This window comes from Rhopilema esculentum, chromosome 19 (assembly GCF_057945365.1).
Source record: "Rhopilema esculentum isolate cy_ngs chromosome 19, ASM5794536v1, whole genome shotgun sequence".
Classification (NCBI taxonomy): domain Eukaryota; kingdom Metazoa; phylum Cnidaria; class Scyphozoa; order Rhizostomeae; family Rhizostomatidae; genus Rhopilema; species Rhopilema esculentum.
Window position 1 is genome coordinate 862898 of NC_142833.1, and position 22164 is coordinate 885061.

At 36.8% G+C, this 22164-nt stretch overlaps 2 protein-coding genes across 2 annotated transcripts; both read left to right on the plus strand.

Moving 5' to 3' along the window:
* The first annotated feature begins 304 nt into the window (after nt 1-304).
* On the plus strand, nt 305-6582 carry LOC135688224 (uncharacterized). Its single transcript, XM_065204971.2, has 6 exons — nt 305-461; nt 549-864; nt 2531-2669; nt 3249-3362; nt 4571-4684; nt 5509-6582. Exons 1-6 carry the CDS (start codon nt 433-435, stop codon nt 6192-6194), a joined length of 1398 nt encoding a protein of 465 aa, XP_065061043.2. The 5' UTR covers nt 305-432; the 3' UTR covers nt 6195-6582.
* A 4920-nt stretch (nt 6583-11502) lies between these two features.
* LOC135688006 (uncharacterized) lies at nt 11503-20895 on the plus strand. The gene is made up of 4 exons (XM_065204679.2): nt 11503-11750; nt 17984-18127; nt 19505-19657; nt 19996-20895. The coding sequence occupies exons 1-4, from the start codon at nt 11561-11563 to the stop codon at nt 20184-20186; spliced, it is 678 nt and encodes a 225-aa protein (XP_065060751.1). The 5' UTR covers nt 11503-11560; the 3' UTR covers nt 20187-20895.
* The last annotated feature ends 1269 nt before the right edge of the window (nt 20896-22164 follow it).

Sequence of the window (22164 nt, forward strand, 5' to 3'; positions counted from 1 at the left end):
CGATTCGGTTTGAGGCGAGACTAACGAAATACACTGTGACGTCAAAATTGCGTCACAGTGTCACCAAACCGAAAAATTTTTGTCGGTTAATTCAATTCAATTATCGAAATGCAAGAGCTTATATCTCACAAACTGTAAAAAATATCGAAAAACGAATAACGAATTCGTGATCAGCAGGTTCAACTCCTTTAGATTAGTCAATAAAATGCAATTGCCAATTTTGGCTGGAGAGGCCCTTTAACGTTTAAAACTAGTCAATCGAACCCTTGTGTTTGTTGGTCGTCAATAGCAGTGACCTGTCGTCAATTGATAGAGTTAGGTCAGGTGCTTTTTGCAATGATGCAACAAACCATTCTTTTGCAATGTCATTTGTCAAGACAGTGTTGCATTCGATGCAATAAACATTAACATTCGGTGTAAATCATACTAGACATGTTATTCTTCAATTCTGTTGTAAATTGGTAAGTAATGTTTACTTTTTATTGCGAATCATTGACATTTTCTATTCATCTTCAGCCAATTTTAAATGATTTCATTTTCTTCTTCAGGCTCAGTCTTTTGGCTATATTTTGCTCGTTGGTAACTGCAACGATTCTACGATTGCCATGCATCACAGTAGCTGACTTTAAGACTATCTACATCGGCCGCCGATTTAATGGATATGTTATCAGCACGATAAAAGGCGTTGATGACATGAAATGTACAATGAAGTGTGTCCACCATTTTGATTGTCGCTCTTATAATATCAACGTGGAGAAAATGCTGTGTGAGCTGAACAGCAAAGCCCATGTAGACACCAACGGAACAAATCTCATTGCTGATACAGACTGGATCTACAAATCTACTGATTTTGAAGATCTTCTGGTTTGTGTATCCTATTTGGTTTTGCTTTTGAAACCAGTGAATAATGCTAAAAATCAACGAGGCCTATGTCATTCAGTACGGCCAAGATGACCCGATGATAAACGGTCCCGGTGACCAGAAAAATATTGAATGAAGCGTATGAGATAAATATGCATTCGTTGAAATTGCCACTCTTTTGCAGAGCAGAACTTGCTCTTGAAAGGGACATTCTATGTGGGATATCTCATCAATAGCATTTTTGAGGGGGGAGGCCTGCAGCATTTTAGCTTGATTAGGACGCATTACTGCTTGCGCTCAATGCATCTTGGGAGTTGTACGGTAAATTCTCTTGAAAGCCTCCCTCTCAATTAAGCCCCTCTCTCTTATTAGCCCCCTTTTCAGAAAGAAAAATTTAGTAAGCTCTCCTCTCAATTTAGCCCCCCTCCCCAAAATATTCACTGATGACAAAATAAGTAAACTTGATAAAACATATATTTTCATTTTATTTATTTGCCGTTAAGTACTTCTCATCAAATCAAAATTCATAGCATTTTACTTCCAGTCTCGACATATCCCAAGACAAAAGTTTAATGTGCATTAAGCATGGGCCTTACGAGAGGCTTTTATAAGAAATACAGGCCGTTGGTACTCAGAGGGATGAAGTCGACCCTTTCGAATGCTCGATTTCAGAAATAAGAAATCACCCAAGGATATATTTTAGAATTAATAATTGATGACGATGGCGATAACAATGTTTGAAGTCTGATTTGATATTTTTTATTTCGCGCATAATAGTGTAAGCTGTGATGTATAGGATGGAGGCGGTAGCTGTTACAATTGCACATGAAAGGGAGATGCAGGTGGCAGAAATGAAAATTCTGAGGTGGTCTTTAGGACTTAGTAGATAAGAGAGAGTGACGAACGAAGAAATTAGAAGAAGAGTGAGGGTAGGAGAAAAAAACAGAAAAGCTGAGAAAAAGCAGATTACACTGGCCCGGACATGTTGTTAGAAGGGATGACAGTTACGTGGGGAAAAGAGTGAGACAGTTGCAGTTGGGTAGGCAAAAAGGAGGTAGGCCGAGAAGAAGGTGGGAAGATTGTATAAAAGAAGGAGAAAGGAGTTTTGGGAAGATGAGGCAGGAAGTCTTTAGCCCTCCAAGAATTTTGCCATCCCTGTGTCCCGGATCCAAGCCTGATCGAAGTCAGACATCAACCTTACAAGCATTTTATGTGAATTACGTTGATTTTCTCCTTTTCCAGTTTGTAGATGACGTTTCGAGAGGAGGGGGGGGGGGACCAAAAGTCTCATGTTAAATGTTGACAAAAAGAGGGGAGAACGGAAGATGAAAATTGCGAAATCTGCAAGCGGCAGTGGACAATATGATCAATGCTGCAAAACTTCAACGCTTTATATGCCCCTTAGGTCTCATATGCTTCTAACATTTATGAAATAATCGTTGAAGTTTCCCCACATTTGTTCTATACACGCTCAGCTTGCAATGCGTAAATCATGGATGCCGGAACAACAGGGGTAGAGGGGGCGTCCCTGGCTTCAATATACCGGTTTTCAAGCTTCTTTTAGTGACTTGTCAATTCTTCTATCCAAAATATTATATTTAGCGAATAACAGAACTCTCTTATTTCATATTTACCCAACTTTAACTTCATTTAATTGTCCCTATTGCAGGTAGGTCAAGTTTGTAAGGAGCTGAACCCATGTGGCCCTGGTGTTCTCTGTAAAGACAAATGCGAGCCGCCTTATTATGAGTGTGCTTTTTGCAGCGAAAACCTAACTGGACCAAGAAAGCACTGCAACAAACCTGTCGGTAAGAGCAAATACTTAGTCTTGAATCCATTGTAAACGCTCTAAAATGGATTATTTTCTATAGAAAGGAATCGAGCCGTGTAACTCACGTAATTGCTTATCCACACACAGTATCACAACCCTCGCCATTGATTGTGTGAGGGTGGTTACGGCCCTTATTGTGAAGGAGTTACAAAATCACAAATACACAAAATTTCTCATGTAGCTCAAACTTAGAGTGTTGTATTGTTCAACTGCAAATGAAGCTTTTTCTTCGAAGTGATTTTTGAATAGAAGAGGATGACATAATATAATGAAAATTTCGTTGCAATAAATGCTTCCTATTTGAAAATAAAACCAGATAAAAACGGAATAACGATGTTGACAAATCCCTTTGTTTGAAGCTTATGGTCATGCATTTTAAAATTTAGTTGAACTACAATACATGTTTGGTACTCGTATGTTCTTGTTTGACTTCACCTTCCTGTTGATCATTCTCCGCTCAAATTACTGATTCTTCACCTTTGTGGCTACATCACCTTTGTGGCTACATCACCTTTGAGGTTACATTTCCTTATGCACTTCCCGGTATCTTCTTAAGATGGAAATGAATGCAGCAGTAACCCTTGCATGAATTCTGGGACATGTACAGACATGGTCGCCGACTACAAATGCACTTGTATGGATGGATACACAGGCAAAAATTGCGAAACTGGTAGATACGACATTTTTTGTATTGAACAATTACCTTTATCTTTAAATGAGCAGAAATCTAAACTTTTACGTTTGAGCATTTGTCCCCGAGTCACGTTGCCATCATGTTAACTTAACCATCATGCTAAATTTACCATATTTTAAGCTGACAAAGCTTTGTAATCACGGTTGTTATTCTGCTCTGAAAAGTTTTTCTTCAATGCAATTTTATTCTCTTCTATAAATAAATATCTAGGTTGCGATCTTGTGCTCGGAAATGTTCTACGTTCTTATTGAAAGGGAGGTTTCACTTCCGGTTCAAGCAGCCACTTTTTATCACTATTTTTGTAGTCACTGTCACTGTGTATTATATTATGTTGGACGAAAGAGCATATAAGCCTTATAGCCATTGTATCTAACATCAAGCCCTCTTTGTGCTAAAGGGAAGTGGGTGCTCAGTTTCCCTTTGCAGACACAGTGGGTGTGCCATTCTTTTTTCTGACATCTGTGAAAATTTGCCAACAAAGCACTGCTACATGGCAGAAAACTCCCTTTTTCTGAAAATTTTTCCAGTGGAGGTGTAAAACGCACCATTATGACGGCCCTCATTGACAATAAGAGCAGCTGTCGATTTGCATGGTCTACTTTTTTCTGAATGAAGCGCAAGCTTGGTTTTAGACAATATTTATTTCAAGAGCTGCTGCTTTTTCAAAAGGTTCACTTTGCATCTTGTAGTGATTTTAATATTGTAAATTAGGCCATATTCCTACATCATCCCATCACCATGACATCTACCTACGTCATTCACAGCATCACCTAGCACATGACATTCCCTTCACCATTGATCACACGTTCACACATCTATGTCATGCTGATTTCTTTCCAAGTCTAGATCTTTCCTTCTCCATTGCATCATCATTACATCATCTTAACTCATCCTTAGTCAGCACATTTTTTTTGTATATAAGTATGTTAATTTGTATGTAATTCAGTCAGTCAAGTTCAGTCAAGTTCAGATCAGAGTTATATATATATCAACACAATGTCTCTCTCACTGGCTCTGTGTTCTCTGCAAGTTAAATAAGATTCGAAGTAGCATCAACGGTGGAAAGTTACAGCAGACAAGATAGGAACCAAGGCAAATCATGCTACATAATATCGTTCCTATAATCTTTACTCTAAGTTCATTTTCGCTGTAATTTTATTTATCAATCACAAATTTCCTTAAAGATATTGATGAGTGTGAAAGCTTGCCTTGTTTCAATGGAGGGATATGCTCTGACTCTGTTGCAAATTACACGTGCAGCTGCGCAGTTGGATATTTCGGCTCTGCTTGCCAGTTTGGTAAGAAAATCTATTTGGCTTTTCATTCATTTCAGAACAATCATAAACCATTTACTAATCTTACTTTTTCTTTATTCGCCACTTTTTTCCTCCAATACTTTTTGCAAAAATAGAATGACTGACTCTATAAATTCATATCTTATGACATTTTTAGTCAATAATTTCTAGAAGATGCTGATATTCAGAAAACCATTTATGAATACCAGAGGGCTAATAAAACGGCTTATCTACTAATGTAATACCAGCTCAAAAAAAGCTCCCTATCTACTGACAGATTTCCCTTCAAAATCTAGTACCCTGTGTGCCATAGTATCCATGATTCAGTTCCTGAAATATAGTTAAAATATAGCGTCAGGATCAGGAATATTCATCCTTCTTTGCCACCACATTGGTCTAAAATAGTGTTGGTCTAGAATACAGTATTTAAACAACTTTTTCGCGGTACAGAACTTGAAAATGGCTTTGAAAAAAGCAAACATTCTACAACATATTGGCTAAAAGCTTTTTCGTTTGACACTCCTCAGAGCATAAAACGTCAGAATAAGGGTCCGAAAGAACACGATGAAAAATATATACCCAGTTGTGGATCGAAATAGGCCAATCAGAAAAACGCAAGCACAAGACCGGTATAGTTGACCAATCAGTGCCGCGTGCCTAAAGAAAAAATTACCACTGGAGTCCAAGAGAGAAAACGAACTCCTTCTGTCTACACAATGGCGGCTTTTTCGTTTGTATGTAGATCGATACCAAACTGCTTTTGAAGTTAAACAACATTGACTTTGACACTTATATTTGTATTTATATTTTTAATGCTCTTTTTAAAGCTACCTGCAAATCGTTGAAAACAGCTGGCGTTAAGAGTGGTCTCCACCACATCTTCATTCCAAGTGGAATCTACCAAGTATATTGCGAAATGGATATCAATGGTGGTGGATACACTTTCATCCCAAGTGACATCATGTCTCAGATCACAACACAAGACATAGAAACATTGTTTACACTTCACCAGGATGTGCTTCTTAGTCTGCAGCAAGTTGACGGTTCTCAACTACATACTGTTATACATCAATATGATAGCATAGGTCGGCTATCTGTACAAATAAACGCTTATAATGGGTACACGCGACCGAAAAATGGAGATTTCACGGACTTCTTGTATCTTGGGACATGGCCTGCAGCGCATGCTCTAAAAGGCACCGACCAAGGATTCCTCTCCAACGGTGTAAGTATTACTTTTCGCAACTGCGACGGCAATCAAAACAACAGGCTGGTCTTCTATTCAAAGCCAAACTCATCGCCACCAAATTATAATGGATATTATGAGCAACAAGGGTTTGCAGTGAAATGGCGAGCAACTGCAAGGCCGCACCCAGTTCCAGGTAGCAAGATGCCATCAAAGTTCTACCTCTTTACTGAAGCTGCATATGGTGGTTGCGGTTGCTACACTGAAAGCAGTGCTTGGCCCCAATCAGCACACTCAGCCACAGGAACCGCAATTGGAATCAGATAAGCGTTCGAAAGAGGCAAAAGGAACCCATCTTCGCAACTATAAAGTAAAATTAAGGTCGTCTCCACATCATTGGACATGGGTACATTCCCTTTGACTTCATCTAGAGAGTAATTATTAAGGTTTCGACAACATTTTTGCTGCACAGCACATATATAGAGATGTTCGACAAAAACTTCCGATGCATAGAGAAGAACTGGGGAGAATTTTAGCTGCATGTCTCATGTAGAAAACTTTGCCAAAATTTGTTACAAAAAGATTTGATTGAGGATTTTACTGCGAAGTGGCTGCTTCTTTTTATTTGATCTGGAAGCTGCAAAGTGCATTGATATAAATAGACAGTGATGAACTAATTGTTTTATTTCTTATCATTAAATAGACTGTTATTACGTTAAACTTAGAAATGTAGGATCATGTTACACCTATCTAAACTCGAATTTTATGTTACACCTGTTACATGTTTTCACCTGTTACACCTGTTACATGTTTTCAAAATTGGTTTCCTTTGAGTTTGTGTATAGATTAATTTAGTTAGACAGAATAAAGTGTGAAAATCGTGTTAGTTGTGAAATGACATTACTTTCCAAACCACTATGAGCTGGCAGTAACAGAAACAGCTACCAGTCCATTGTGAATTCTCAATTTCAACATTTTTTAGATTTAGTGTGCTAGAAAGCACGTAATTTGTTGCCGACGTAAGCGTATTCAAATGTCTCCGTTTTTGGTGCTCACACTGAAAACGCTAGTGCGTTTGGGAAAGCTTTGGCTTTTTTACGTAGCAATGTTTGGCTGATCAAACACAATAACCGTCATATGTAGCTTTTTCTGGCTGATCCAGTTCCCCAACTATCTTATTCCTTAACAACTCCTTTAACGTTAATATTCTGAATTGTGTGAGGCAAGGAAGCTCTACGTGTAAAAACTGATAAAAACTGAAGTTGTAAGCAAATATCTAAAAATAATAAACAGTGTCCAAAGTTTTCAAACTAAGTCCGTTCTCCTTGGAGTAAAATCTGCAAATGCCCGACAAGCATTTCAGAATCCAGTCTTTTAAGGATTGAAGCATTGTAGTTTCTATTTTATCGGGAAGTACTGCCCCTGGATTAACAAGGACCTGAAGAAACTAATGCAGACCAGAGATAAGCTAAGAAAGACTGGGAACAAAAGAAGATCCCCATTCCTTATTGAATCTTACATCCAGCTAAAGGAGCAGTATTATACTAATAAGATCTCTATATGTAAAGGTAACATGAAAGAATCATGGAATGCAATCCATGAGATCCAGTCAAATTATCAAAGTCCAGCAACATCGATTGTCTTAAAGAATCTGGTTCTCAAAATGTTCACAAAAAAGATATTTCTAATGCAATGAACAGTTTCTTTTGCTCTATAGGTAAGGATCTTGCAAACAAAAAAGATCCAGCCCCAAATCCCCTTCTTGCTGGTGACTATGAAATTAATAAACATAAGCCAACATTTCCACTATTGAAGTGCGGGAGATCAGGGATGCATTTGCCACGGTTAAGACTGCAAAAAGCTTCACGACTGATACCATCTCTAGCTACTTTCTTAAGCTTGAGCTTCCTTTTATTGAGAATTCGCTTGCTTTCTTGTTTAATACATCTATTGAAACAAGTCATTTTCCTGACTCATGGAAAGTTGCTAGAGTCACTCCGATCTTCAAGGATGGAGACAAGGCTGAAAAGTCCAACTATCGACCAATATCCGTCTTGCCTGTCATCTCAAGGCTCTTTAAAAAATTAGTAGCAAAACCAGCTGTGCCAGTACATGAATGAGAACGGTCATTTTTCATCTGGCCAATCCAGCTTTTGCGACTCCATTCAACAGTACATGCTTGCTTAAAATTACTGACGACTGGTACAATGGAATGGATGTTGGTAGGCTTGTGGGTCTAGTGTTTATTGACCTCAAAAGGCGTTTGACACTGTAGATCATAACATTCTCTGCAAAAACTTGAGCTTTACGGTGTACAGCAAAGTAATCTCTCTCGTTTAAATCTACCTTTTCAATAGGAAATAGTTTTGTAAAGTTAATGTCGTGGATTCAGAAATCGGGGAAATAGAAGTTGGTGTTCCACAAGGCTCATGTCTTGGCCCCTTTCTTTTCCTCCTCTGTATCAATGATCTTTCACAAGCTGTCAAAGATTCCACCGTTTCCATGTGTGCTGATGACACCAGTTTGTGCTACCCGTCTCACGATTTGACTCGGCTAAGTGAGGCTATTAATAGTGACCTTAGAGGACTGGACACTTGGCTACAAGGCAACAAGCTTTCCCTGAATATTGCGAAAGCTCATTCTATGCTGATTTCTACCATAAAGAAACATAACGTTCAACGTCAAAATCATAAACACAAAGTCAAAGTAAAGACTTGGTTCTGAAAATTCGTGATAATGAGCTAGAAGCAGTCAAACGACAAAATACCTTGGTATGCAAATTGACTGTTCCTTGGATTGGAAAGAGCAAATCAAGGCAGTTTCTAGCAAGGTCTCGAGCGCAGTTGGCTTTTCAAGACATGCTAAGTCTTTTCTCCCGAAAGAAAAATTGCAAACTTTTTACACAGGTATTGTGAAGCCCCACTTTCAGCATTATTGAGCAGCCATTGGGCTAGCAGGGGCTATAGCCCACCCACTTTTTTGCAATAAAAGGCTAGAAATGTTTTTTGGAAGACCTACTCTAACGCAACTTTGGATAGTTTACTCCTAAGTAGTAGCATTTCTCATTGACTGGGAACCATTTTTGTTCTCTTTCTAGGTGTTTCATCTTGTTTAATGATATGATGTATTTTCTAACTTGGTTAGCTTGGTTTTTTATTACCCTCAAGCTAATTCTATCTATTTTATAGTTATTGATATCTTCTCTGAACCAGACTCTTTATAAAAATTCAATAGAAATAAGCAAGAATTATCTAAAAGGGACGTTTTCCGGCGTTCAGGAGGGCGTGGCCTCAAATTTTTTCGGTCACACCCATTTCAGACCCTCCACTTTTAGAATGATGCGTGGACCCTGGCTGTTCTGTCTAGGACTGCGCCGGTTTAACTGAAATTAATCAGTAACAAAAACTTAAAAATCGTGCGGCTAGGATAATAACAAATAGCAGCTTTGATGCCCCAAGCAAACCTATCGTTAAAGGGCTGGGGTGTAAGACCGTTGTGGAACTTGTTTCTGATGAATCTACGACAATGGTCTTTGAGTCCCTGGATGAACTGGCTCCACAATACCTATGCGACCTTTTCACCCGAAATTCGTCCTGATCGTCATATAGCCAAAAAGCCTGATTACATGAGGAGGGCTGGCCCTATCAAGAGGGCTGGCCCTAGTACCCGAGACGGATTTCTGTTTGCGATTACATGAGAAAAACTCATCTCGCGGTCGAGCTCTCGTCCCTGCGCAGTAAGTTGCGCAAAGATTTGGCGGGAAAGTTTTAATTTTCTGTGCTGATGAAAATGGCGGCAACAAAAAGCAACAGAACACGATTTACAAGCATTTGCCGTGAAATTGGAATATTTGTGTCTTTATTGATGCAATTCCAAGGCATTCTTTATCTGTATTTACTTCAACACAATATTATGTGTCGAAAAATCCTTGCATATTGCGCAATGAAGAAAAGCAGAATGCGAAGAAAAGCGAAGCACATTCACATGAAAAGGATGTTGAGAAATAAAAAAAGTACTTGGGTGAGAAATGGAAGAACGGAGTCTTGGTGGGCGAATATGATTGAGGGAATTTCACCTGAAGATGAATGGAAAAGAAACTTCCGAATGACCAAATTTTTCTTCCCACTCGGTTTATTCACTTTGCTTGCGTCTGCCATTTTGAATGATGAAAATGAAAATGCAAGCGGGCGCAAGCATGCGCAGTTATGTCTTTAGAAAGCCAGCCCTCTTTCCAGCCCTACCCAATCGATTACATGATGAAAACACCACATTTTCAGCCCTGTTAACAGGGCCAGCCCTCTCACGAGTAGGCGAGATCTCGGCTATCAGGGCTGGCCCTGTCTGCATGTAATCGCAATCTCAAATCATAATACATTTCTTATTGATACCGAGATCTCGGCCAAAATCATCTATCCCGGGTAGGAGGGCCAGCCTCCTCATGTAATCAGGCCCTTAGAGATACGGTAACCGACTTGAGGTTACCGATGAAAAGGTCAGCAAATGGCGAGAGATGTTTCTTTTATAGAGGTGCAAAAGTATGGAATAGCCTGTCCGCCGAGTCAAAGCAGGCCGCCTCTCTCTAAAGTTTCAAGAAAACTTTTCAGAAACTGTTTTCTCTCGCTTTTATTGTAAATTTTCAACATTATTGTGTATTAGTTTTGAATATTGTAAATAGGGTTTTATAGTTTAATTTAATTAATCGCTTCTATTTCGTAGTTTTTGTAAGTAATGTTTTTATGGGGGGGGGGGGGCCTTGAAAATCAACTTTTTGAAAGGCAACCCTCCTTAAAAGAATTAAACATGAAATATGAAATATAAATATGGGAATGTTTAAAGAACGTGAAGGAATTTTCTATATAAACCCTAAAACGAAGGGAAATAGTAAAACAAGCCATAAGAATATTGACAAATTAAACAGTTTTTAATTGCGTGTTTGATTTAATAGAACATAAATTTCACAAGGAAATGGTACTGATTAATTGCAGTTTTAGATAAATCGATACTTTTGGTGGACCAAACTTTCTGTCAGCCAAAATGTTGGTACTTAATTTCATGCTGCAATAATTTTTCCCAAATGCACATCATCCAATAGGATGTTTTGCTAGTAGTTCAAGTTCCGACTGAAGTGCAATGTCAAGATTGAGAAGTAATTTTCTCAAAATAACTTAGTAAAGCAATGAACCCAACTGTTAGAATTAATTACGGGGGTTGAAAAATTAAATTGAAAAATTAAAAATTGACATTTTGGACGGGGCTTATTTGAGGGTGAGGCTGTTAACAATTTTCACTTGCAGTAGGGGAACTAGTTCGAGGGGGGGCTTGTAATAGAGGCCAATTTGAGGGTACCACTGCATAAAAATTATGTTCAGAAATAAAGTCTCGTTAGTAACTAGACTTCGTTAGCAGGGAATTTTTTGAGAAAACCCCTACCATGGAAGTGATACTCGAAATTGATGGAAGTCGACGAAGAAAAGCAATTTGCTGCATGACTCACCAAGACCGCCCATAATGCAGTTCTCAGGACCATCAACACATTCTGGATTGTTTTCAGGCATGGATTAAAAATGTCATACCTGTAGAGTTGATAATTGCGCTAGCTCACTGTACTCACTGCTTCATAATATTGATAGGTACTCACTTGTATGACACACAACACGTTATCTTGTCGACTGTAGACTTCGGGATCAAACAAAATGGATTTGAAGGCGGTGGGAATTTCGATTGCTGTCTTGATTTCTGTTAGCTGCATTCTTCATATCGTTGCAGTTGCAACAAATTCATGGATTATGGTAAGGCCATACTATGAAGATTTCTTGTGGAAAGGTTGTTACAGAAAGAAAACTGAGATTGGATGTGACCGTTTGTCTGACTACAAGGGCGGAGGTAAGTAGTTAACTCCACAACACTTCCCTTCCAAAATCTTTACCCTGGAATTTAGCTTATGAGATATTTTACAGAGTAAGAGATTGCATATCTTCAGGTAAACACAGTTATACCTTGCTCCCAGTGAAGAGAAATAGGTTCCTTCTTTATTATTTGCAAATGCGCGCCGCTTTGTTTGTATCTAAATAGGAAGGCCTAGCCATAGAGTCAATTCTATGGGCCTAGCAATATGATCATCATTACAATTTTATAAAGCATATAGGTGATATACCCTGGAGTAGACTGAGTTACGCCACTTGTTCTTTCTTCTAGAAAGGCAGGCTTCTTATTTATGTTTGTTGACTCCCTCTAAATAACCTTGGCCTGAGAATTACTTCAAGTTTCAGGCCTAATGGGATGATCAGCCAACTTCCCTGCCAAAAAAGAGGCCTAAATAGTGACGATGATAACTGTCTTTTGTGTGAAATGAGTGTTCATAGTTAATGCATGTTGGCCGAAGCCTACAAGGATTTGATATATGGTCATATGGCATTAAGACTTTATCAGCCAAAACTGGAGAGGAGTCTGCATTTTTGAGGGGTGCCATTTTGTAGAGTATATAAAAATATTGATAAACTTATATAGCCACCACACAGAATCATTTTGATTACTTGTGTGGCTCATTTCAATGAGCATTGGTTTTCCATGCAGCAAACTGGAATACCATCCCTACCATCCCTACCATCCCAACCAAGAGCATCACCAGACTGCAAAGTATTATTCTCAGCACAGGGAATAACTTACGTTTTGCAAAGAATAATGCCTAGAATTCGCAGCAAAGGCTTTTGAGATCTTGTTGTTATTGTTTTGCTTTTTATCAGAAGCCAGAAGTTTGGATTGTAGAAAATCACTGCAGAACATGAATAGAAAATCAAATATTCCAGATTGCGTTGTGGGTCATTCCATGTCAAATCACCAAGAAAAAAATGGAAATGTCACCCACCATCTCAGATTTTGCTAATTTTAATATATAGTCAGTTGGGGGAAAAAATACGCATTTTGCACAAAGTTTGCTCCAGAAAAATATTCAAAAGATATCTTGTCAATATTCTTTTATTTTTCAAACTTGAATGGTAATACCTTGTTAACCAAACCTTTGTTGTCTTGCTAATCCAATTAACCTTCTTATAATTAAAGAAAATTAATGCGAAATTTTTCCCCCATCAAATGGGGTAAAAAATGCGGATAGGTGGGGAAAAAATACGCACACATAAAAGAATGAATCCTAGAGGCTTGTTTATGAAGAACATTCATATAATACTTGATTTTCCATGTAACGATGTTAAGCAATAGTTTTGAACAGCTTCTAAGTGATTTTAAAGTTGAAAAGCACGAGGATGTCTGCTATTAAAAACTTTGGCATATGAAAGCGAGTCTATGACTTAAGTGCCAAAAATACATTGTAAACTCCCATTAATATAAGCTTATGTAATATCTCATGATAATTTGTGCCTCTGTGACTCATATTTACATATCTCTATAGGTCCCATACCAACATCAATCAACATCAGGAGTGCCTAATTTTTCCCCATGTGCTCAAAAATTGTGTGTCCAAAAAATACGCATGCCATGTAGACAAAACAAAAGATAGCAAGCAAATGTAATTATCATAGGTCAAAAGGTTAATCCCTTAGAACAACTGAGAACACTTGACTTTGAGGGCTTGACAGTTACTGACGCGACAATAAGAAAGTTCGATGATTTCCGACAAAACATTATATTGGGCCAATTTACAAGGTAAACATTCAATTCCGCTTTATTCTAAATCAAGAATCCTTACAAAAGGGAAAAGCAGGTCAAATTGACAGGCCTTCTCTAGGCTATACGGGAACCACAAGCAAAACGGTATAAGTGATTGGGCGTGGCTGAAAAGGCGGTGCGTAATTTTTTCCCCGCAGAGACACGTGCGTATTTTTTACCCGGATTGACTATATCATGTGCCAACTGATAAGAATAGTTCATTCTCAAAATTTCAGACCATTATCTTTAGTACTTTTTGAGATATCCAGATTTGAATTTTCAAGAAATTTTGAGGTAAAATTACCAGAATCCGCCATCTTGGATCTTCATACAGAGGACAACTAAAAACCCAATTCTAATATCTGAAAAGAAAATGACCAGAACATATCAAAAAGAACTTATTTATGTAAATTCAGCTATGAGGAATTCAAAAATGACATCAAAATGAATATCTGACAGATCTGAAAGATTCTATTTATAGAAATCACTGCAGGGGTTGAAAAATTGAAAGATTCCGAAAAGACAATTGTGTCAAATTTCATTTTGGAATTTCATGATGTTTGACAGGTAGCACCAGAATGAATTTTTGCAGTTAAATTTGAGGTACATTGAGGTACCAAAATATTGAATTCTGACTTGGTGTCTCTTCTTGTTCAAGAGCTACAAGCAGCTAAAGTAAACTGAAAATATTGTCAAATTTCTTGTGCGAAAGTTTCTTTTTTAATGTAATGTGTATGTTTGTAGACATATAACTAGCAAAATTTGAAGTTTAATCAGCTTTTTCTGTGTACACAATAAGCAAAGCATTCATTTAAATTAAAGATTTGTTATCTATCACTTTTTTACAGTGGATAATGTACAGTGGACCACACCCACTTATGGGTGCGGCAAAATTGAACACCATGGGAAGGCTGTATTACTTAAGAAATTTTCAGACTTCACTCGAAAAGGTTGCAAATAAACACTTTTTCCTTGAAGCTACAAGAAATCAAAAGCACAAAATCTTTTTGATAGTGCTCAAGGTAAAAAGTTTGTAGAAACAGGTATAAAATTACAATCTAATTTCATTTTATCTTGAATACATGAATATACCAAATTGTAAATTTTTCAAAAGTGTCCAAGTTCTTATTGGCTCACTTTTGTAAGAAAAGAATAATGCCTTACAGGCTCGTCATAATTTCCTTGATTTTCGTGAGATCTTTGTCTGCAATTTAATATTGTCACCCAGTTGCTGTGAAGGGTGTTTCTATCTAACTAGAAATGGTAGAATATGTCAATTCGAAATAAACAAAATGTTAGCAGATATGTTAGCCCAGTTTTCTATTGCTTATCAGTTTTGTTGTGTTGCAGAAAGTTGGCTATCTCCACCTATAAATCTTTTCATAAAATGGCGGCAATATTCGTTGTCGACGGGAACTTAACTACAATATTGCTTAATATATGTTATCAGTAATTGTATCTTATTGATGTTTAAATTGAGTTTAAATTTTAAAACATAATTACTAAACTATTCAGTGTTGTAAATGAAATATGGCTCAGTGTTGAAAAGCTACGACGAATATAATTGCTTGATTTACGGACCTTGAAAAATCACGTTAGTGAAACATAATCTTAGTATCCGCTTATGATGGTAAAGTGATAATTATCAGCATGATGGAATCTGCAAGCATCAGTTTGTAGCCAGTTAGTGCTTCCTTATTTCCATTCAAAACGGAAATAAAGTTTCCGAACTCTGTTTTGTGAAGTTTTAGTAACGAGAGGCAGAAAGATTTCTATCGCTGGAAAAGTGTTCAATTGGCAGTCATCTGCAAGAAGAGTTTCACTCTCTGTTCTACACAAGATCAGTTTGGATGAAAACAAGCAACTCGTTGACTAAAGAGCAAGCGGAGTTAATTTCTTTAAGAACAGGTCTGGAAATAGGACCCGAATTTACAATTTGTCACCATCACGAACAAACAATTTTAGCGCAGTACAGCGCTTTTTAGAAGAAGTGCTGCGACCCCTTCCAAAAGCATAAGAATCCTGTTAAAGGCTCTTTGAGGGAAGTGTCAATAGTATCTTCGAAAAGCTATCATAAAATCAATATTTACGTGGTACCTGGACAAAAGTTATGCCCAACTTGTCGGAGAGAGATGTCTGAAAGATTGAAAACCTCAGAAGGGAATGACGATGATAATGATCCAGATGTATGCTTTCCAGAAAGAGCTTGGGAACAACAGAATTAAGACCTTGACTTAACACTTGAAGATATTGACGTTAGTCCGATAAAGCAGCATTCTGTTCCGCAGCATTTAAGAGCTTCTTATGGCAAATGCAAACTCGACGAAGTAAAAACCAAACTGACCGAAAAGCAATCAAAAATCTTAAACGTTGTTGCAGAAACTATCGACGTCATGCCCGATCAACTGATGGACAGTGAAGAAGCTGAAAGCGATTATTGTGAGACTGAAAGAAAGGCAAAGGATTTTGACGAAATAATCAGTTTGATGAAGGACAAAATACGAATATCGCCGCCATTTTATGAAAAGATTTATAGGTGGAGATAGCCAACTTTCTGCAACACAACAAAACTGATAAGCAATAGAAAACTGGGCTAACATATCTGCTAACATTTTGTTTATTTCGAATTGACATATTCTACCATTTCTAGTTAGATAGAAACACCCTTCACAGCAACTGGGTGACAATATTAAATTGCAGACAAAGATCTCACGAAAATCAAGGAAATTATGACGAGCCTGTAAGGCATTATTTTTTTCTTACAAAAGTGAGCCAATAAGAACTTGGACACTTTTGAAAAATTTACAATTTGGTATATTCATGTATTCAAGATAAAATGAAATTAGATTGTAATTTTATACCTGTTTCTACAAACTTTTTACCTTGAGCACTATCAAAAAGATTTTGTGCTTTTGATTTCTTGTAGCTTCAAGGAAAAAGTGTTTATTTGCAACCTTTTCGAGTGAAGTCTGAAAATTTCTTAAGTAATACAGCCTTCCCATGGTGTTCAATTTTGCCGCACCCATAAGTGGGTGTGGTCCACTGTACATTATCCACTGTAAAAAAGTGATAGATAACAAATCTTTAATTTAAATGAATGCTTTGCTTATTGTGTACACAGAAAAAGTTGATTAAACTTCAAATTTTGCTAGTTATATGTCTACAAACATACACATTACATTAAAAAAGAAACTTTTGCACAAGAAATTTGACAATATTTTCAGTTTACTTTAGCTGCTTGTAGCTCTTGAACAAGAAGAGACACCAAGTCAGAATTCAATATTTTGGTACCTCAATGTACCTCAAATTTAACTGCAAAAATTCATTCTGGTGCTACCTGTCAAACATCATGAAATTCCAAAATGAAATTTGACACAATTGTCTTTTCGGAATCTTTCAATTTTTCAACCCCTGCAGTGATTTCTATAAATAGAATCTTTCAGATCTGTCAGATATTCATTTTGATGTCATTTTTGAATTCCTCATAGCTGAATTTACATAAATAAGTTCTTTTTGATATGTTCTGGTCATTTTCTTTTCAGATATTAGAATTGGGTTTTTAGTTGTCCTCTGTATGAAGATCCAAGATGGCGGATTCTGGTAATTTTACCTCAAAATTCTTGAAAATTCAAATCTGGATATCTCAAAAAGAACTAAAGATAATGGTCTGAAATTTTGAGAATGAACTATTCTTATCAGTTGGCACATGATATATTAAAATTGGCAAAATCTGAGATGGTGGGTGACATGGCCTCGGTGAATTGACATGGAATGACCCTTGTCTTTTCTGACGTGACAGTGCTCGATGTGCAAAAATACAGGGCAATAAATATATTAAAATAGAATATAGACTTGAAATGAGACATGTTCTCTGTTACTCCGAATTCCGTGCTTGCGCACTCATCAGACAGACTATAATGAAGAATATTCCTGCTACCGCAGTATAAATATACAAAAGGTGTGATAAAGTTTGACAATGGAAATTTTATTAGATACAGGTTAATTAGTTAGGTAGAGTTCTTTTGTTCATGAGATAAAACTTGTTTTCGTGTCCGCATTTGGTGATTAATTCGGATCATTTGTTTAGAAGAGTGTTGTCGGAAATCAAATCTATATATATTTTTCACAGGTTTACAGGAAATTCTTTATAATGCTAGACATAATGAAGAATAGAAATTATTTCACAGGGAATGCCTTGCTGACAAAGACCAATACAGTTTGCACACAAACACAATGCAATTGAGCAGGGCCCTTGTAAATAAATTTTCCTAATGTTTGCCTGAGATATGTTGGCTTGGAAACCACAAGAAGCAGCTTTCTTGTCAAATTTATTTGTGACAATTGGAAAAGTTGAATATATATTTGTATCACTCTCTATATATATATATATATGATATATATATTTAGATTTATTTATAAAAAAATTAAAAGATTTTAAATCTCCTTATTTTTAGCTGCCATGGTGGCATTGAGGTCAACTGCTGTCAATTATTCTGCTGTCGGTGAAAAACCTTATGATCTTGTTTATGCTGGATTATGGAAAGCTTGCATTGTAAGGGGTGGAAATGTGAGGTGTGAGGACCTTCTTATTGGTCAAGGTAATGATACAAGAAATGATTTTATTTTAGAAAGCAGGTCTCTTTGTAAAGATTTTATGAGATGTGAGTCTGTTCTCTTTGAAGCAATATTTTTTATTGAGACATGCAATTCATGACTTCTGGTTTAAATCGCACGGGAAAAGCAGTAATATCAGTACTATTTATGTCTATATTATATATATACCATAAAAGCTCTATTAAGCTCCTTTTCTTTTAAGCCCCCCTCTCTATTAAATCTCCCTCATATCAAAAATTTAAAATAAGCCCTACTCTCTATGAAGCACTCCTCTTAAGCCCCTGATGTGAAAGAAAGTTTCTTTTGAGCCTTAAAAGCCATTCAAATTAGTCTATCGGATGTCCCAGGGGATATCAATTGATCTTGATGATGACTCTGAGGAAGATAAGGACATTATAATTGATTGATTTTTAGAAACTTTTGAGTTATTGATAAGCCCACCCTCTCTGATGACCCCTCCTCTCTTTTAAGGCACCCTTTGAGGACTGAAGAATAGATAAGCCCCCCTGGGGCTTAATACAGCGTTTACAGTATACATACTTTTCATCATCATCATCATTACATTTACATTTAACAACCCTTTTGGGTCATACAAATGTCTGCCCAGTCAACTACAACATTAAAATTTACTGAGGTGATTTCGACATAGGTTGTAAAGAGTATCCGAATTTGCCTGCATCACAATACTGTCTGGCAGGCTATTCCATACAGAAAGGATTGAATAAAAAAAATGAAAACCTTACAGCTTTTGTTCTGCTGATTCTTTGCAGGTTTTAGGCTGGGTCATTCAATGTCAGTTCATTAGATATGAACAACACCCACCTTTTCAGATTTTGCTCATTTTCATTTCACAGATAGATATTGCAGAGAGATCAACTTCTCAAAATTTCACCTCAATCTATTTTTATAGCCAAAGTTATCTGTAAAATGAAACACTGGTTGGTGGTCATTTTGAATTTCATCATAAGGGAAATTATATAATTTTTGATGTATTCTTTGCCTCATAATTCTATAAAAATTCCAGTTCACCATGTTCACATACCTGCAGAAGATGACAAAGGTATCAGCAACTTTGTAAGGCTCTTGCTTGGCCAGATATTTCATTTTTGAATTATACAAATGTGTTAAGACCATGTTGAATGATGTTTCCTCAAATCTGACTCTACATCACTGAACATTGCTCAACATCACTCAACATTGCTTGACAAGGCACTGAACAAGTTGCACAACATTCAGGCTCTACAGTGTCAAGTGTTGTCAATTTATTCATGTGACCATAGTGTTTGGCTCCAGGTTTTTGTCTCAATCAACAAGTTTATATATATAAAATAATTGTAATGTTTTTTCCTTCTACATTGAAGGACAGAGAATAAATACAGACTGGATTCGAACTGTACAGGCGTTCATGCTGTTAGCCTGTGTCTCTTATCTCTGCCCACTCCTCACTGTACTTTGCTTCAGAAACAAACAGTGGCTTCTTTATAAGATTCTTGGATTTGCCACATTCTTACCTTGTGAGTTGAATTCTGATTTTATTCTACATTGTTTTATGTTAGAAGTTCTACTTGTTTAAGCCACATTTAATTTCATTTCAAGCAATCTGAATTTTTTTGTGTTGCAATAAAGAGAGTGATTAAATTTACTTTAATATTAGTATTTGGATTTTGAGGCCTGTCAGTTTTTATAAGCCAATTATAAGCTATATATATTTATATTAAAATGATATATATATATATATATACAAAAGTGTCTTCCAAAATTGTTTTCGTTCCAAGTATGTATCTATTAGTGTTGAGGTACTGTTTTGTGCTACTCAAAACACATTGCTTTTACATTTTGTATTTCTGTGCAGTTATTGTGGCATGCATTGGGCAGTTTGTTTACTCTGGATGGAGTGATGTTAATTTGCGGTACAAGAATTACTATGGCTATTCTTTCTTCGTGGGAGCATTTGCTTCGATTCTACTGTACGTCGCCTTTATGCTTGCATTTGTTGCTGGTTGTAACATGGATAAGAAAAAGCCAACAACAAGACGGTTTTAGTGTCCTGAAGTCATGCTTTTACACTTAAGCATCAACAACTTGCATCAGATGTTTCTTGGATAAAGTAGCAAGACCATTTTGAAACTCTTTGGTCATCAAAGACGCAGAAATTTCACATTTTGCCTATAAAGATAATACATGTCATTAAAAGGACACTGGTGCATCAACTTCTGAAACTTTTCGTATGATGTAAAATTCTACACTACTACATTTTATTAGGGTATGAATATTTTTGTGAAAAGTGGTAAGCTAAACTTCAATGAAAGCAAGATTTGTTTTCAGTGTGCTAGGGAGATATTCTTTTGTAACTGATCTAAACTTTGTTTTCTGGATGTTGCACAAATACATAAATGGCACATTCTTTACTGTCAGTAATATCAATACTCTTTGATATTTTTACAAAAAGCTTTTGGAAATAAAGGACAGCACAACTTTTCAGATAAAATTCTGGCAACTTTCATTCATAAGTTTCAGTAGCGTTTTTTTGTGACAAAGCCACATTATAAGGAGTAAATGTTGAGATGTTTTCCCTCAGTTCTGTTGCTGGTCAGTCATAGCGTTTTCTAGAATGATATGCATGAGATAATGAGATAATGATATTTGGCCCAATTTTTTAAGGAGTAATAGTTCAGAGCACTTTGTTAAATAACATTTAAGCAATATTGTACTTTTCTTGTAATATTTACTATGTATCACATTTTGAACATTATGGAAAGCTATTTTTGTTCCCCTGTTGTCACCTTGTTCTTTATGTGAGTTTCATACTGTGGTGTGACAGAAGCACCTGGGGCCCTTAGAAAAAGACTAAGAACAGGTCCCTGTTTGCAGACTGTAAGAGGATCCCAACCAAGAGCGTAAAGAATAGAGCATGTTAATCATTTTTGAAAAGCAGGTGAAGTTGAGAAAAATATAAGTATGTATAAATATTTTTAGGGTCCTTTTATTGGGGGCCTTTAGGTATCAAGCTAAGGTGCCTTAAACTTTGTTACACCAATTAGTCAGTGATTTCTAAACTTTCTCAGTCAATAATTTCTATTTATACTGGTACCATGGCCCATGCTGGAAGGCATTGAAATGCACCTGAGCTAATAAAAGTCCTTAGTTGCATATGATGGAAGGCTGGACCACACTTATTATTTCCATGTATGCCCACCAAATGTTGCCCCTTTCAGTCTATGGTTTACCACAAGGTTAATTACCAAGGCTGTTTATATAAAGGTTGCTTAAAGCTCCATCCTACAATATAACACTTGGTTCATAAAAATATTGACTTTGTTTTGATTAGTGTTTACCGTTCCATCCACAACGACGGTATACGCTCACCATAGTAATAACAATGAAAAAATAGCATTGTTTTGAGGTAGAAAAGCCTTGGCAATTGATTTTTCATTACAAAGTCTCGATGAATGATTTGAAAAAATGTTCTTGCCTCCACGTTACACCTGCACGGCCTCAACCCTATTTTAGGTGCAACATACGGGTTTGGCAATGGGAGTTTTGCCGATTGGGGATTCAGCTTGTGTCTGTTTACGGATGTCAGGATGTGGATGCGTTTCCTCGAAAACATGTTGAATAATGTTTAGATCAACGCAACAGCGAAAACCATAAGAAAGAACTTGCCACACAGTTACTTCTAGCAATGTTTCTCTTTTCTTAATAGCGAGTTTTTCGCTTGTTGTGCCACTGCTCGTTTTACCATCGCGGCTACGTCTGCGCTTTGTTTAATTGCAGTATGCGGTTGTTGGAAGATTTTTGCACGGTCATGCAGCTCTGGACCTCCTGTAATAGAACCCCCGTGTTTGATGATTGGTGACGCAGAAGTTGACCTAAAGGCAAAGTTCTGATAAACATATTTCGAATGCCAGTTAGGATTTTAATCAAAGCCCTTTGCAGATTAGGAACGTTGACTTCTTCAGATCCCTCTGTAGTAGTTTAAAACCTTAATTCACTGACGGTATTACGTCCAAACAGAAGCGCG